Source organism: Microcaecilia unicolor, chromosome 9 (genome assembly GCF_901765095.1).
Source record: "Microcaecilia unicolor chromosome 9, aMicUni1.1, whole genome shotgun sequence".
NCBI classification, from domain to species: domain Eukaryota; kingdom Metazoa; phylum Chordata; class Amphibia; order Gymnophiona; family Siphonopidae; genus Microcaecilia; species Microcaecilia unicolor.
The window spans coordinates 97,749,262-97,767,179 of record NC_044039.1 but is presented as its reverse complement, the minus strand read 5'-3'; the positions used below and the strand labels follow the sequence as shown (position 1 = coordinate 97,767,179).

At 46.5% G+C, this 17,918-nt stretch overlaps 1 protein-coding gene across 2 annotated transcripts in view; it reads left to right on the top strand.

Moving 5' to 3' along the window:
* The window catches only part of DPH6 (diphthamine biosynthesis 6), a 211,638-nt gene that overhangs the window by 2,800 nt on the left and 190,920 nt on the right, over nucleotides 1–17,918 (top strand). For both annotated transcript variants that reach the window (XM_030215158.1, XM_030215159.1), the window contains exons 2-3: nucleotides 368–462; nucleotides 5,466–5,659. In XM_030215158.1, coding sequence (XP_030071018.1) covers nucleotides 368–462; nucleotides 5,466–5,659 — 289 coding nt within the window. The remainder of the gene's footprint in view (nucleotides 1–367; nucleotides 463–5,465; nucleotides 5,660–17,918) is intronic.

Below are 17,918 nucleotides of genomic sequence, written 5' to 3'. Positions count from 1 at the left end.
CACCTATTACAGGTAAGTAACTTGATTTTGTTATTTATGGTGTTGGAGGATTTGGATGGGCTGACGTTGATTGCAGTGAATAATTGGAAAGAGGAGTTGAGGTATTTGAGGTGTGTTGTTCTGTTATTGTATGGGTGTGTTGGATGCAGTTTCTCCAATTGGGTAAGTTTTTCATCACGGTATGGGTGTGCTTTGTGGAGATATTCATATCTGATTGGGAGGAATTTTGTTGTTGACTTGTTTTTTTTTCATTGTGCTTATACTGCACCTTTCTTGTTCATTGTAGATGCAGTACATGGTTTGCAAATATATATAACATTTTGGCTGCTACTGGTTTTATTTTTTATTTTTTTTTCATCTTTTCTAGTGGTGGCAAGGACAGCTGTTACAATATGATGCAGTGTGTTGCAGCTGGACACCAAATCGTGGCTCTTGCCAATCTGAGACCTTCTGAATCCAGAGGTAGGATATATTGTTAATAGGCATTTTCTGTGATTAAATATGCAGTCTTATCTATTGACCTAAACATTTAGTTTTCCACAACTTGATGTGCCACAGAGGGCCTTAGAATAGACATTAAAGTGATTTGCAAATAAATAAAACTATAAGAGAAGGGGATGAGAGATTAAATAGAATACAGAAGAAGAGAGGGAAAAGAGGTAACAGAGCTAGGTAAGTCTTGAAGGTGGAAATGGTAGGTTTAGCTTCTATTCCAAGGCATTCTGAATCTTGCAGTTCAAATTTTCTGACCTTTATTATAGTGTTTGAATAACTGCTGACTAGGAAAACCATGAAAAAATAATTTGGCCAGAAGTTTTCATGTGGTTAGTTAACCTCCCAGTATAACACATATGTTTATGTGTTTCCTTCTCATCCTGACAGACCAGTCGAGAGCCCAAATAGCAAAAAGAAGCTCCAGGAGTCTTCAAAATCAGGACACAGCTCCTTTAATCATGTAACTAGAACATCAATTCTTCCCTTGATGACCCGACACGGGCTGTGTTTCAGCACACAGTGCCTGCATCAGGGGTGAATTGGATTGTGACATCTTTGAAGCAACAGAACTTTGTCCTTCAAAGATGACAAACTGAATAATTATCCTGCTAAGTACAGACAAAATGTACTTAATAGCTCAGCGAAATTGGAGCAAATATGGTCCCTTCATGCTGTGATTTGTGAAAGTTCTGTTGCGTGCCTCCGGTTTGATTCCTTGGGGCCTTAGCTTCTGGGGTTCGGTCCACAGATCTTACTTCAGTTGAGCCAGGAGGTTCATCTCCTTGCCTTTTGCTTGATGAGATGTGCTGGCAGAGGTGGGTTGTAGGCTTCCCCTTCCCTCACTGGTTCCACCACAGTAGGGCCTGTTTCTTCAAAAATAATAATTGAAATCCATAGGCCTTATTTATTTCCATAACCTTTTGTCTGGGGGAATAAAAATATTAAAAAAAAAAAAAAAAAAGGCTGCTTACCAGTGCAGAGCCTGCTCAGAAGAAAGGAACCCTACCCAGGAGGGGGAAGGCAGAAACAGATTTAGTTCAGATTTAGTAGGAGTGGCTGCGAGCAGACATGGAGCACATGCCCAGTGGGTGGAAATGCTGGACATATGGCAGCCGGCGCCTTAGCAGCCCAGCCAGGTCATATCCCATGGGTAATAGTGAGTCTCATGATTCGGTCCTATGACCTTACTGGACCCAGGAGGGGCCAGGTTTAGACACCCCTGACTGCTTGTTCTTGATGGTGGCTGCAGAACTCCCATCTTGAACAGGAATAGTAGCCATTTTGGCGCTGTCTCACCAAAGTGTAAGCTGTGCAGTATTGGCTCTGCTAGTGGTAGAAACTGGTTACAAAGGAATTCTCTACCTTGTACCCAGGAGATCCCATGGGAGGTCCTTTGAGGCCTTAGGTCCGGAATGGTGGGATTAATTGTGGACTGTGTCTATCAAGTAATGGATGGGCTCTGCCCAGGAAGGAACAATTTGCTCCTCAGGGCAGAAGAGGGCTTGTCAATTGGGGACCCCAGGGCCCTCAGGGGCCCTGATGCTCCCAGATGTAAGTTGAGTTTCATATATCATATTTTCTTAGTTTCAGCTCCACTGTTCTGTGCAATTGTATGTTTCCCTTCCTGTCAGCAGGTGAAGGTAGAGAAAGCTGACTTCTTCCAGTGACATCACCAGTATAAGCTGTGGTGCTCCCTGGAACAATCTAGCTGTCTACCTTCAGCAGGTGGTGGGATGTGCTGAGAGTGCTCCTGGTCCATGTCCTAGTTCCCTACTCTTCTAGCTGTGGCCGCACAGTGAGATTGAGCCCAGTGTCCACTTCTAGGGTTATGGTCTTGGTACCATACCTGGTTGAATGTGGAGCTCGGCTCCGCAGCCCCCATACACATTTCTTAGTTCCACTTTATGAGTCTTTGACTCAGTCCTAGGTGGCCTTGCCCAAGGATGTGCGGGTCCCCATAAGAACATAAGAATAGCCATGCTAGGTCAGACCAATGACCCATCTAGACCACTATCCTGTTTACAACAGTGGCCAATCCAGGTCACAAGTACTTGGCATAAACCCAAATAGCAGAAATATTCTATGCTACCGTTCGCAGGGCAAGCAGTGGATTCCCCATGTCTATTTCAATAACAGACTGGACTTTTCCTCCAGGAACTTGTGCAAACCTTTTTTTTAAACCAGATATGCTACTGCTGTTATCACATCCTCTGGCAATGAGTTCCAAAGCTTAACTATTCGTTGAGTGAAAAAATATTTCCTCCTATTTGTTTTAAAAGTATTTCCATGTAGCCGTTTTTGTATTTTTTGAAAATGTTAAAATCGATTCACTTTTACCCATCCTACACCACTCAGGATTTTGTAGACCTCAATCCAGGGGCGTCGCTGCTATGGGGCCATGGGGCCAGGGCCCCCGTAGATTTGGCCCTGGACCCCCCTACCGTTGACCCCCGCCCGCTCGCCTGCCCACTTGCTCGCCGTCGCCTACCTGGGCTGGCGGGGACCCCATCCCCCGCTAGCCGAAGTCTTCTTCCTTCCTTTCAGGTTTCTGAGTCTGACGTCCTGTAAGGAAGGAAGAAGACTTCGGCTGGCGGGGGATGGGGTCCCCGCCAGCCCAGGTAGGCGATGGCGAGCGAGTGGGCAGGCGAGCAGGCGGGTCGAGAGGGTTGGCGGCGGCGATGATGATGGCGGCGGCGGCGGGGGGGGTGGGCGATGATGATGATGGCGGTGGGGGGGTGGCGGCACCGGGGGGGGGGGCTAAAATGTGCCCCCTCACCTCGGCTCTGGCCCCCCCTACTGCTGAAGGTCAGATACGCCCCTGCCTCAATCATATCTCCCTTCAACCCTAACCTCTTTAGCCTTATATGGGAGGAATTCTATCCCCTTTATCATTTTGGTTTCTCTTCTTTGAACCTTTTCTAATTCCACTATATCCTTTTTAAGATACGGCAACCAGAACTGAATGCAGTGCTCAAGGTGAGGCTGCACCATGGAGTGATACAGAGGCACTATATTATTATTGGTCATGTTTACCATCTCTTTCCTATTTGGCCTCCACAGCACCCTGGGTAGAAGATTTCAGCGTATTGTCTACAATGACACCTAGATCTTTTTCTTGGATGTTGACTCCCAAGCATTCCACCCCTCTTGTCCGTACACCCTGTTTGAGTGTAATCTCCCATGGGCTCCCCTGCAGGTCACAAGCAAAAAAAAAAAAGTGATTCTAATCTGGTCTAGTGAGCTTTTTTCCCTGTTTAAGGGTCTAAAGCTATTGCAATATTTAAGCTGCTATTGCAGCTTTAAGAACATAAAGCAAAGCACAGGGAATCCCTCCACTCATGTGCAGGGGATTTCTCTTCATGCAGCACCCTGAGAGAGCCAGGGAATGGCAGGGAGGTAGGCCCCCATGTTACTGTCCTCTCAGCTGAGGCATTGGGACCTGGTAACAGTGGGCATTTTGGGCCCAAGCACATTTATTTCTCCCCTGCTGCTGTTTTTCTGCAGCAGGAGGTTCCTCAGTCCTCATCAGGACTTGGGGGGCAGGGGTCTTCCAGTTCTACCATCTTTGGCCTAACTGTAGGTAGGGGAGCCTGATGGGGCCCTTGGGTTTTTTGACTTCAGGGCTTAGCCCAGTTCAGCAGGTCCTGCAGTCGCATAGTGGGGCCCTGCTCTGGGTTCTAAACAATGGAGAGTAGTTTTCAGGGTTCTAGAATCTCCGGTCCTTTCAGAAGGGGCAGGATAGGCCTTGGACTTGTCCTTAAATGTTTAATTTGTTTTCCTTGAGTCCTGCTAATCAGTCCAGGACCCATCCTAGAAATAAGGGATTGTGTAGATTCTTAAGTCGTAGGTCTGCTACCAGTTTGTATTTAGATAGCTTTAAGATTTAATATGCTGCCTTTACAGAATAAGTCAAAGTGGCGTACAATGTAACAAAATCAATAAATGGTGAAATAGAAAGGCACACACTCATTCCAGACAAAAGGAGAACACAATAGACAAGCAGGTCAGTGGGGAAGATCCTACCAATGACCCAATACACTGCTATTTTAAGACAAAGTATCAAATGCCAAGGTAAACAGAGAGGCCTTCAGCAAGGACGTAAACATTTGAGAGTGATGTTCAGCATGAAAGGCAAGAAGTAATGAGTATATATATATAGTTACAAAAAAATCTCTCTCTAGTATAATGGCAAGAAATCATACTCTGCAAAAGACTAAAATTCTATGTAGTGCATCAAATTTCAAAGGAATGAATAAGGGAAAAAGCCTCTGAATCTCACCTAACCTCCAACCCAAGTAATTGTTATTAGTAACAAGGGTTGAGAAATTTTACTGGGTTTCTTATCATCATCAGCAAAAGCGTAGCAAAGCTAGAGGAATGGTCTGGAATTTGGCAGCTAAGATTTAATGCTAAAAAATGCAGGGTCATGTATCTGGGCTACCAAAGCCCAAAGGAACGGTACAGTTTAGGGGGTGAAAAACTTTTGTGCACGAAAGAAGGAGCAGGACTTGGGTGTGATCATATTGCTTACAAAACTATTCTTACTGATTTTCCTATTCTTAATTCTCTCTGCCCTTCTGATAGCCTTTCTGGTTTCCCCACAGCTTTTCTAGATGTCCTGTATTTTCCTGTCTTTTTGGGGATCTGTTATAACTTTTCAATTTGATCATTTTTCCTTATTTCATCCAACTGATCTATTTTTTTTTTATCTATCTGTATCTATTTATTTACCTATTTACTTGTTTACTTAATAATTAACTTATATTCTGCCTTAACCCCTCTGTTACAGTTAGTAAGCAGGTGGTTTAAAAAGTTATAAAATTAGATGTTTACTAATAAAAAAAGTAGTTACCTTAAGTTGCTGCGCTAGTACCTGATTTGACATTTCAGATGAATCTTTCAAGAGCTGGCAACATTTTTCGTATTTGTGAAGTGATACTGACAGGTTTTAATGTTTTGTTTTTGTAAAGGAAATACAGATGAACTAGACAGTTACATGTATCAGACTGTGGGGTATCAAGCCATACACCTATATGCCGAAGCTATGGATCTTCCCCTTTATTGTGGCACTATAAGGGGCACCAGTGTTGAAACAGGCAAAATGTATATAGAGTGTGAAGGAGATGAGGTGGAGGACCTCCATCAGCTCTTGAAGCTTGTTAAGGTATTGTTTGCTGCAAACTCTAACTCGTCCATTAGTATGTGATTACAAAATGAGGACACTGTAGGAGCTGTCATCAGGAAAATGAGGAATCGATCTTTGTTCTAATGGGGGTAATGGGTTTTACCCTTTTGTATTAGCTGCTGTAGAAGTTCAAAAGTTGTATTTTAGGATAAGCATATCCTGCATACTGAGGGCAAATTTTGTTAGAAGCGAATTGTTCTAAGACTATAAAAAAAAAAATCATTGTGTCTGCCACAACTCTGTTGAAAAGGGAGATCCTAGATGTTTTTCTGTGAATTTTAGCTTTGCCTTGAATGTGAAAAAATTCCTAACTTTTGCTACTGTATAATATCTAAATTTACTGAATACTTTTGTGTGAAAATTTTCTGGTTCAATAGCTTATAGTAAATTATCAGCAAGTGAGCTTTTATGTTTAATCATTTTTATTGAAGCCATCACATGTTGTAATACATGAAAGACATCAACTATCAACAGACTCCTGAACACATCAACACAATCCAGAATAGAAATACAAGTCAAGTCTTTTTCCCCCCCACTTTTAATCCCTCCCCCCCAACCTCCTCATAAGTCACCCTTAAAGACTCATTAGAATTACCTCTCCCATTTCCAACATATATTACATTATTACCTCTGAATATCCCTAACTCTAAACATCATAAGAACCAAGTAATACCAATCATGTTAAACTTGAATCTCTGCTCCCCACCCTCCAACCCCCACCCAAGCCCCCTATGATTCACAGTAAGAGAGTAGACTAATACAATACTTCCCCGGTAACATCTTCACATAAGTATAAAATCAATTCTCATGTCTTCAAATCCTCCCCTTCCTCATAGAGCACTCCCCACCCTCCTCCTTCCCCTTCAACCCTCCCCCTCCAACAGCCTCTACCCCATCCACTAAACCACTGACCCACTCCCCCCCAGTCCCAGCACTACATTTTTAGGCTCGAGCCCAATCTTCAGAGTGATGCCTGCTTGCCTGCAGGCCGATGCTCAGAATTCTTGTGATGAAGTCAACAGCACAGAGCCCATACTGCCAGAACACAGAAAACTAGCTTGCCAATGCTCAAAGGAAATGGTGTTCAAATTATATGCACGCTATAAAAGCAAAGAGTGGGGGGGGGGGGGGGGAATGTGCTTGGCGCATACGCAAAAGAGTTTTGCAGTAAGTTTAGCTCTTGTGTGCACTGCTTGAAATCTCAGCAGCCATTTTAAACAAGCGGCGGTGACGAGAGGATCAGTGGCAGCGGGCAGGAAAGTTTGAGGACCTTTCCTGCCCCGAAGCAAGCCACTAGACGACTAGGGTGATCTGAGGTATGTGCGAGAAGGATATCCAGGGCTGGAGGATAGGTGGATAGATTGATGTTGTGGGTGGGAGGGAGGGAGAGAGGGAGTTGAAGCCAGTTAGGCTAGTGTCTGTTTCCCCCTCCTCACGCAGCCATCATCGTCATACATTCAAAAAAAAAAAAAAAGCAAATAAGCCTATGAGTTGCTGCATCTGCGTTCTTTATTGTTGGTAGCTTATTTAATCTCATTTATATTTTCAAACATAAAGACTTGTGCAGCATACCGATGTACACAGAGGAAGTATAATAACAGAATAACTTTTCATAGGTAGAGTAGTAATTTGTTTATAAATCGCAATCAGTGTGTCATTTGGAAGAGCTGGTTAAAGGGAAACACTATTACTACAGGAAATAATTTAAATGTTCTTAATATCTATTAAAAATGTTACAAAATTGTCACAGTTCTAATATGATATTTAAGAACAAGGAGCAGGGGAATATTTTAAGAGCACTCGCTAAAATTTCTCCACCACAAGGTAAGAACGATTCAAGAATAAAAGGAATTAAGTATATTTATTGGATTGCATTAACCTGCATTACCAGGTTTAAAGGACAAGAACACTATATATTTAGATTCAAACGGTTTATTAAGTTACAATATGATTAATGCAATCATATAAGGCTAGCACAAACGAGAGGTAGGTTTTTTAAGAGATCTTTACAGATAATCTGTACTTAAGTAAGGTAGCAAATCTAGATCAAAAGTTATAACTTACAGGAGAGTCTTTGTCACAGAGCTGAGTGATGAGCACATGGTCAGGACAAGAGCAGGGCTTCTGCAGTGAGTGGATCTGAGTTGCTTGCAGCTAAAGAGAGAATCTGAATCTTGGGGAAACAGCTTTTGCTTTTATATCTTGCAAGCTGCAGGAGGATATGATCACAGAGTCCCAGCACCTGTTTCCTGGTTTGCACTGGATAACTTGCAAGGCATTATGGTTATTGTAGTCTGTTCACATGATCTGCAGATGTCCTGGCGTCCATTTGTCTGATAGTTGATGGGAGGGGCAGGTATACCTCTGATGACAGGCAAATGTTTTGTTTATGGTTTTCCTCTGAGTTCTTTGTTGTCAATGGGGTCTCCAGACTTTTTCTGTCTCTTGGGTCTTTGGTTTTCGGAGATGTTTGGATGGAGTATTCAGGTACCCACCTTAGTCAAGCTTTTGTTAGGTGGGAGGGCAGAGGAAGTTATATATCTCTCTTTTGTCTTTGTTAAGTGTTTGTAATTGACTAGCCCTGCTACCAGAAATTCCTAGGGACAAGGGGAAAGAAGATATTGAAATGCAGTTTCAATACATCTTTTAAAAGCTGCATTTTTATGTTGGTAAAATCAATAACTCTGATAATTCTGACAATTGGCTTATACCATAACAACACTAGCACTGTTATATTCATGCAGAGATTTGAATTTTTTTCTCCTGGTAATGGACCACTAAAACAGACATCATGTTATGAGAATCAGGTGCTCAACATTCAGAGTTTCTATCTATCTATTTACTTATTTATTACATTTATATCCCAAATTAAACATGAATTAGGTTGAAACCTGGGAACATTTAAATTCTTTTTTTTTCCTGTGTGTTCATTAAAAGAAAAAGATGACATCTGGGAATTCGCTTCTTTTGTTTTGTGGACTGCAGTGGTATATTATAAAAATGCACTTGCCTTTTTGTTACTACTATTTCACAGAGGGGTATTGAATAATGAGGGAAGGGCATCCTTCATGCAGAAGTTCTGTCCAGCGTCAGTCTAAATGTGCCAACATTGTCCAGTTCAGCACACTATTAGCCACCAAGTTCATACAAAGTTAATTATGTTCAGTGGAAAATAAATCTGTTGCCTAAGGCTGCAAGCTTGCTATGTGAATATTCTATCACTGTTTCATTATTGCTACCAAATATTACATATTAAGGGCATTTGCTTTAAACTTTGCTTTAATTCATTTATCCAGTCCTTACATGCACATTGTTTTGCTTTTTAAATCCAAAGGTGAATCTTAAGGGCGGTTGAACAATTAGATATAAACTGTGTTGTTTCTGGCTTTACTTGTTTTGTACTGCTTTGGGTCCTGCTAATCTGTACATCTGCTGTCTTAGCATAGTACAGAAGAAAATGGTTTATGTTACTTTTACTAGAGTTTTTATACTTGTAAAATCTAGCTTTCTTGAGGTGGGGGGTCAAAGTGACTGTGGCACAGCTGGGATGGAGGAGATTACTTGTAGCGGGGATGGGTTAGATTCCCCACAGAGATGGGCGGGAGCGGGTTAAATTTCTTTCCCTGTGCAGCTGTCTAATTTTCACTAATCTTTGGCATGCACATTGAGAGGCATAATCAAAAGGGGCGCCCAAGTTTTCCTGAGGACATTCTCGCAGGATGTCCTGGCAAAGGGGCGGGGAAACCCTTATAATCGAAACAAGATGGACGTCCATCTTTCGTTTTGATAATACGGTTGGGGACGCCCAGTTCTTGACATATAGGTTGTTCCTACAGATGGTCGTCCTTAGACTTGGTTGTTTCTTTCGGCGATAATGGAAACTAAGGACGCCCATCTCAGAAATGACCAAATGCAAGCCCTTTGGTTGTGGGAGGAGCCAGCATTCGTAGTGCACTGGTCCCCCTGACATGGCAGGACACCAACTGGGCACCCTAGGGGGCACTGCAGTGGACTTCAGAAAAGCTCCCAGGTACATAGCTCCCTTACCTTGTGTACTGAGCCCCACAAAACCCACTACCCACAAATGTACACCACTACCATAGCCCTTGCGGGTGAAGGGGGACACCTAGATGTGGGTACAGTGGGTTTGTGGTGGGTTTTGGAGGGCTCACATTTACCAACACAAGTGTAACAGGTAGGGGGGGGGGATGGGCCTGGGTCCGTCTGCCTGAGGTGCACTGCATCCACTAAAACTGTTCCAGGGACCTGCATAGTGCTGCAGTGGTCCTGAGTATTACATTTGAGGCTGGCACAAGATATTTTTAATGTTCTTTTTTGAGGGTGGGAGGGGGTTAGTGACCACTTGGGGAGTAAGGGGAGGTCATCCCTGATTCCCTCCGGTGGTCATCTGGTCAGTTTGGGCACTTTTTTGTGCCTTGGTCGTAAGAAAAACTGGACCAGGTAAAGTCGTCCAAATGCTTGTCGTGGACGCCCTTTTTATTTTTTTCCTTTATGGGTCGAGAACGTCCTAGTGTTAGGCACGCCCAAGTCCCGCCTTCGCTACGCTTCCGACACGCCCCCGGGAACTTTGGTCATCCCAGCGACAGAAAGCAGTTGAGGACGCCCAAAATCGGCTTTCAATTATGCCGATTTGGGCGACCCTGTGAGAAGAACGCCCATCTTCCGATTTGTGTCGAAAGATGGGAGTCCTTCTCTTTCGAAAATAAGCCTGATAGTGTCCTATGCTAGAGCCCTCTGAGCATGCTGTGCTCACTAACGCTGGTTCTAGTCTGGCGCTAATCGCCTCTAATGCCAGCGTCACTTTTTGAGCATCGACTCACTGGACAATAAATTTGTCAGTCATTGGAATAGCCCTACGTGATCTCACTTTAAAGGAAAGCACCCTACTGATGTGGACATCTACTTTGTACCAGGAGCAGTCTGCACTATTGGTATTGGTATTTAATGGGGTAGAAAAGCTGAAAGCCGCACTTTGCTTCTACCAGGGTAGAATAACTGTGGCAAGCGACAATAGCAGGGAACTGCTGTTCAGGTAAGCTATTGCATGAACAGTACTTGTCTAGCTGGTCAGATGCATCCACTGGAGTAGATTAAAGTGGTTCAGAACTCTCCATCTAGCACTTAATAATAATGAGGCAGACTAGTGTAGCTGATACTCTGTTATGGTTTTTATATTGGCGTTCATATGCTTTAAACAATCATGTTATGAATAAGGGTTGATTTCTTCTTTTTTAAGACACCTGGTTGTGGTATTACATTTATAATAGGATTGTATCACTATCTAAAGAGGTAAGAATAAAATAATGACAGTACTTTAATGTTGCTATTGGTTAAAACATTACCTGCTTAGTCGAGATCGGGAGGCAGCGCTGGCGGTTGGGAGGCAGGGATAGTGCTGGGCAGACTTATACGGTCTGTGCCAGAGCCGGTGGTGGGAGGCGGGGCTGGTGGTTGGGAGGCGGGGATAGTGCTGGGCAGACTTATACGGTCTGTGCCAGAGCCGGTGGTTGGGAGGCGGGGATAGTGCTCGGTAGACTTATACGGTCTGTGCCCTGAAGAGCACAGGTACAAATCAAAGTAGGGTATACACAAAAAGTAGCACATATGAGTTGTCTTGTTGGGCAGACTGGATGGACCGTGCAGGTCTTTTTCTGCCGTCATCTACTATGTTACTATGTTACCTGCTGGTAGAGTAACGGCAGGCTATGTTATTAAGAGGTGTAGCTATCAATGTGGGCTACTGTTAAGATGTATTATTTTGCAATTAACTTGTTCTATTTTAACATAGCTCCCTCTTCATGAAATGAGACCTAGGTACTAATAACTGGGGTTAACAGACTAATACAGTAGGATTTTTGCGGTAAAAGGCCTGACTCTCTTGGACACATGCTAAGTCCTGTGTCCAGTGGTTGAGGCTAGCCAGTGTATGCTTCCATTTACGATCCTTCTAGTTGAGCTGGAGGAATTCTGCAGCAGGAGGAAAAGAGGGTACCCCTGCTGGCAATACTGCTAGGAACCTACCTGGCATAGGTTGGCATGGGCCCCCCTTTCCTCCCTCTGCAGAATTAACAAAAAAAAAGTTTTATTTTAGATTTCTTAACTTTATTCCATTGCTAAGGAATTTACCCCCCTGTTTACTAAGCTGCGCTAGTGGCTGCCGTGCGCTAATGCTAACACAGCCCGTTCACAGGCAGAGGGAATAAATTACAGCAGCAGCTATCTCTGCCTAAATGAGACTTTTTTAATTTCCTGGCCCTCTTGCAGCATAATGTGAGAGCTGCCCAAAGTATTATTATTATTATTAACATTTGTATAGCGCTACCAGACGCACACAGCGCTGAACACCTAACACAGAGAGATAGTCCCTGCTTGATAGAGCTTACAATCTAAAAAGTAGTGGCAACTTTTTTTTTTTTTTTTTAGAGAGATCTTTTTTTTTTTTTCTCTCTTACTGTGCCTGGAGCCATTCTCTCTTGAGCTTCAGCATTTAGGAGAGACTTCTGTTCCTACCACACTTCCTCAGTTTTTGGTGGGAATTGCAGCAATTTGTACTGCAATTCCTTCATATACACAGATGTCACTATCTACTTCCCTTTCATAAAACACATTTGTGAAATTGTACATCAAATTAAATTAGGCCTAGGCATCAGAATTCAAACTAAAACTCAATAGGGACAAGACCAAATTTCTTATAATCATTAAATCCTTACGATCCCACTCTCTTTAATTCATGCACCATTGATCAGATCTCCCATCCTCTAGAGCCCATTCTGAAGATTCTAGGTGTTTTCATTGTTAAGCATCTCACATTTGAACACCACATTTCTAAAGTCATCTCCAAATCATTCACAGCCCTCTGGAAGTTAAAACGCATCAGATGCTACTTTATTGCAGGAACCTTAAGACTATTAGTACAACCTCTAATTTTCTCCCAGCTGGATTACTGTAATTCCATTTCTCCAAGGACAAGCAGGCTGCTTGTTCTCACTGATGGGTGACGCCCACTGTAGTCCTGAGGTCCGGAAATCTTCCTAGCAACAAAAGTTTGCTAGAGCCTTTGGTCGCGGCCATCTTCCCGCCTATCGCGCGGGAACATCAGTTTCTTTTTGTCTGCGGTTGAGAGAGACAGTGTTTTCGTCCCTCTCAGTGTGTCCTGAGAAGCCTTCGGTTCTCTTTTTGCGATTTTCGTGTCTTTTTTCTCTCTTTTCTTTCTTCCTTAGGCTCCGTTGAGCTATTTGATTTAAAAAAAAAAAGTTTTTTCTTAGACTTTTAGTTTTGGCCAGTTTAAGTTTCGTTTCGCCGCTGTTGTGGCCCGCTTAGAGGCATATTTTCAAAGCACTTTGGGAGGCTAAGTTCCATAGGTTTCTATGGAACTTTGGGAGGCTAAGTGCTTTGAAAATGAGCCCCTTAGGCTGCCCGTTCGAGTTTCTCCCTTTTTGTGCCTTCTTTTTGGCACCATCGCCAACTTTGACTTTGCCGCTGCTATTTTTCCGTCCATGACAACAAGGATTCCCAGCGGCTTCAAGAAGTGCGGTCGGTGCAGCCGGGCAATCTCAGGTTCTGATCCACACGCGTGGTGCATTCAGTGCCTTGGGCCCGAACATCGCCCAGCCGCCTGTAAATTGTGTCTCAGTCTAAAGAAGAGGACACAAGCGGCGAGACAAGCTCAGCGGGACCGTCTGTTTGGAGCTTTGCACGGTACGTTGACGTAGACAAGGGTACCGAGTTCAGCGGTGTCGATGTTGGCACCGGAGCAAGCATCGACATCGGGAGTGCAGGTAATGGCTGTCCGCAGACCACTGCATGCTGGGAGTAGTGAGCCATCAAGTGGGTCTCCACCTGTCTTGAAGGCTCCTGCTTCGCAGGCCCATCGGAACCGACCATCTTCGGGCCTGACCCCAAGGAGACATTTGGATTCGACTTCCTTCTCATCGGTACCGAGGAGTGCCGATGCTGTGCCTCGGGCGAAGGCCAAGAAGCATCGGCATCAGTCTCCTTCTAGACATGGTACTGGAACTCCGGGGCGTCGAGAGATTCGGCCCCCGAGAGATTCGGCCCCCGAGAAGCGTTGACGCCGAGAGGACCGCTCTCCCTCTATTCAGGAGGTGTCAATGCGTCGGTCATCGGACAGCCCGGTACCGTCTCCTCATCCTTTATAGGTTCTGCCTCTGACTCCTGCACCGGCTTCCCTGCCTTTTCCAATAGAGACTCTGGACAAGCGCCTCTGAGCCGTTCTTCCGGGTCTCCTGGAAGGGCTGATGCGCCAGTCAGTACTGGTACCAACGGTGCTCACGCCCTCGGTACCATTGGCAGAAGCGCCGGCTGGCTCCTTGCCTGTGGTGAGGTCTCCGACACCGGTACCGCTTGCGGCATCGGCTTCGGCTGCCACCCAGGTCGACTCCCCATCGACATCGTTGGAGGGAGCTTCATCGCCACCGCCGAGGGAGTTGACTTCTCGACGACACCATCGAGGACATCGTTCCTCTGAGTCGAGACGGGCCCGGATTCGGACTGCTGTTCGGGAGCTTTTGCCCGACACCGTGGAGGAGACCTCATGGGGAGAGGAAGAGGATCCCAGGTATTTCTCATCCGAGGAGTTTTGTGGTCTTCCTTCTGACCCCACTCCCTCTCCTGAAAGAAAGCTTTCTCCTCTTTTGTCCGGGAAACGTCTGTGGGCATTCCCTTCCCGGTGGTTACTGAGGATGAGCCCAGGACTGAGATGCTCGAGGTCCTCGACTATCCTTCACTACCTAAGGAGTCGTCCACGGCTCCTTTGTCCATGGCTCCTTTGCATAAGGTTCTCAAGGAGACTTTGCTTAGGAACTGGACAAAACCCTTAACTAATCCCACTATCCCTAAGAAGATTGAGTCCCAATATAGGGTCCATGGAGACCCTGAGTTGATGAGGACCCAGTTACCTCACGACTCTATGGTTGTGGACTATGCTCTGAAGAGAGCTGGCAGTTCTAGAGATTTTGCCTCGGCGCCCCTGGGGCAGGAATCTAGAACTCTCGACTCCTTTGGGAGGAAGGCCTACCAGTCCTCCATGCTCGTGTCCAAGATCCAGTCGTACCAGCTCTACACGAGCATCCATATGCGGAACAATGTGAAGCAACTGGCGGACCTGGTAGATAAGCTCCCTGTGGAGCACGTCAGGCCTTTTCAGGAGGTGGTCAGGCAGCTGAAGGTGTGTCGTAAATTCCTGTCCAGGGGTGCTTATGACACTTTTTTGATGTTGCATCCAGGTCCGCTGCTCAAGGTATAGTGATGCGCAGACTCTCATGGCTGCGTGCCTCTGACCTGGAAAGTAGGACCCAGCAGCGGCTTGCAGATGTTCCTTGCCGAGGGATAACATTTTTGGCGAGAAGGTTGAGCAGGTTGTAGAACAGCTCAACCAGCAGGTAACTGCCCTCAATCTCTCCCACCGGGCGCCTTCAGCATCTACCTCAACTGGTAGACGTTTTTTCAGGGGCAGGAGGAGTGCTCCCTATTCTTATAATAAGCGTAGGTACACTCCACCTGCCCGACAGCCTTCTCAGGCTCAGCCCTAGCGCTCTCGTTCTCGTCAACAGCGTGCACCTAAACGGGCCATTGCAGCTCCCCAGCAAAAGCAAGGGACGGGCTTTTGACTGACTCCAGATAAGCATAGCCGCAGTAACCGTGTCCGTGCCGGACGACTTACCAGTCGGGGGAGGTTACAATTTTTACACCAAAGGTGGCCTCTCATAACCTCTGACCGGTATGTTCTTAAAATAGTCCAGTTAGGATATACCCTCAATTTGGCTTCTACACCTCCAAATTGTCCACTGGGAGCTCAGTCTTTCAGCTCCCAGCACAGGCAGGTACTTGCAGAGGAATTCTCCGCCCTTCTCAGCGCCAATGCGGTCGAGCCCATTCCACCCGGGCAAGAAGGGCTAGGATTCTATTCCAGGTACTTCCTTGTGCAAAAGAAAACAGGGGGGATGCTTCCCATCCTAGACCTAAGGGCCCTGAACAAATTCCTGGTCCGAGAAAAGTTCAGGATGCTTTCCCTAGGCACCCTTCTTCCCATGATTCAGGAAAACGGTTGGCTATGCTCTCTGGACTTAAAGGATGCTTACACCCACATTCCGATACTTCCAGCTCACAGGAAGTATCTTCGATTTTGTCTCGGAGCGCAACACTTCCAATATTATGTGCTACCTTTTGGCCTGGCCTCGGCACCCTGTGTCTTTACAAAATGCCTGGTGGTGGTCGCAGCGTCGCTACGCAGACTGGGAGTGCATGTGTTCCCTTATCTCGACGATTGGCTGGTGAAGAGCACCTTGGAGGCAGGAGCTCTACAGTCCATGCAGATGACTATTCAGCTTCTGGAGCTACTCGGGTTTGTTTTAAATTACCCAAAGTCTCATCTCCTTCCAGTTCAAAAACTAGAATTCATAGGACCTCTGCTGGACTCAACGACAGGTCATGCCTATCTTCCCGAGACAAGGGCAGACAATCTTCTGTCTCTCGTTTCCATGGTCAGAGCGTCTCAGCAGATCACGGCTCAGCAGATGTTGAGACTTCTGGGTCACATGGCCTCCACAGTCCATGTGACTCCCTTCAGATGAGATCAGCTCAGTGGACCCTAGCTGTCGCGCCTCTGTTGTCGCTCTGGTGTTGGTGAGCTCTCAAGTCTCCCCGAGCCCCACAAGGCCCCAGGAAACAGCCGAGCACCCCGAATCTTCACCCGCGGCGACCGCCGTTCACCGAGGGTTGAGCCCTCAGCTGCGGGCGGCCAGCAGGACTGCTGGAACCGCGGGGTGACGGCTGGCCTGTCTGGATGTGAGTACACAGTTCTTGGGGAAGGGCTTAGCCGGGCGGCTGGCTGAGCACTGGGAACAAACACAGTCTGAGGGAGGTGGCTTAGCCACGGCCAGCTGAGCACTGGGAACAAACACAGTCTGAGGGAGGTGGCTTAGCCACGGCCAGCTGAGCACTAGGAACCAACACAGTCCTCACAGGAGGTAGCTAGCAGGACGGCTAGCTGATACGAGGAACAAACACAGTCTTCAAAGGAGATAGCTAGCAGGACGGCTAGCTGCCACGAGGAACAAACACAGTCTTCAAAGGAGATAGCTAGCAGGACGGCTAGCTGCCACGAGGAACAAACACAGTCTTCAAAGGAGATAGCTAGCAGGACGGCTAGCTGCCACGAGGAACAAACACAGTCTTCAAAGGAGATAGCTAGCAGGACGGCTAGCTGCCACGAGGAACAAACACAGTCTTCAAAGGAGATAGCTAGCAGGACGGCTAGCTGCCACGAGGAACAAACACAGTCTTCAAAGGAGATAGGCTTCTGAAACACGAAACGGAAGCACTGGACTCCTTCCATGGCTCCGTTTAAATCCCCCGCTCGTTCCTTCGCTAAAGCCAGCTGGGACCAATCCCCTTCGCCCAGGCAGACCTAAGGGCCTGGATTGGCTCTCCCGCCCAGCGGGCGGAGTCTCTCAGGGGGGTGCGCCAATCCGGCGCAAGTAAGCGGAGCTACCTCGCCGGCCCCGCTCCAGCGAGGAGAACGAAAACGCCGGCGCCGCCATCTTGGCCAGCGGTTCTCCTTCTTCGAGACCGGCGCTTGCCTCTGTGGATCGCCGGCCTCGGAGCGGCCGGCGGCAGCGCCCGATCCCCCAGGCAGACTATCACCGCCCTCCCGGGTCCCATGGGCGCCCTGGCTCCCGCTCCTGTCCGCGGACCGCCAGGTAAGGGCCCGGAACGGGACACTAGCTTCCCAGTGGTACCAAGCTATCGGGAATCTAGAGGATGTGATCCAACTGTCCACCGATTTTCGTAATTCTCTTCGGTGGTGGACCATTCGATCCAATTTGACCTTGGGACGTCCATTCCAAATTCCTCAGCCCCAAAAAGTGCTGACAACGGATGCATCTCTACTGGGGTGGGGAGCGCATGTAGACGGGCTTCACATTCAAGGACCTTGGTCCGTCCAGGAATCAGGTCTCCAGATCAATCTCCTGGAGTTGCGAGCGATCTGGAATGCTCTAAAGGCTTTCAGAGATCGGCTGTCCAACCAAATTATCCAAATTCAGACAGACAACCAGGTTGCCATGTACTACGTCAACAAGCAGGGGGGCACCGGATCTTGCCCCTTGTGTCGGGAAGCCGTCCAGATGTGGCTTTGGGCTCGTCATCGAGGCATGTTTCTCCAAGCCACGTATCTGGCAGGCGTAAACAACAGTCT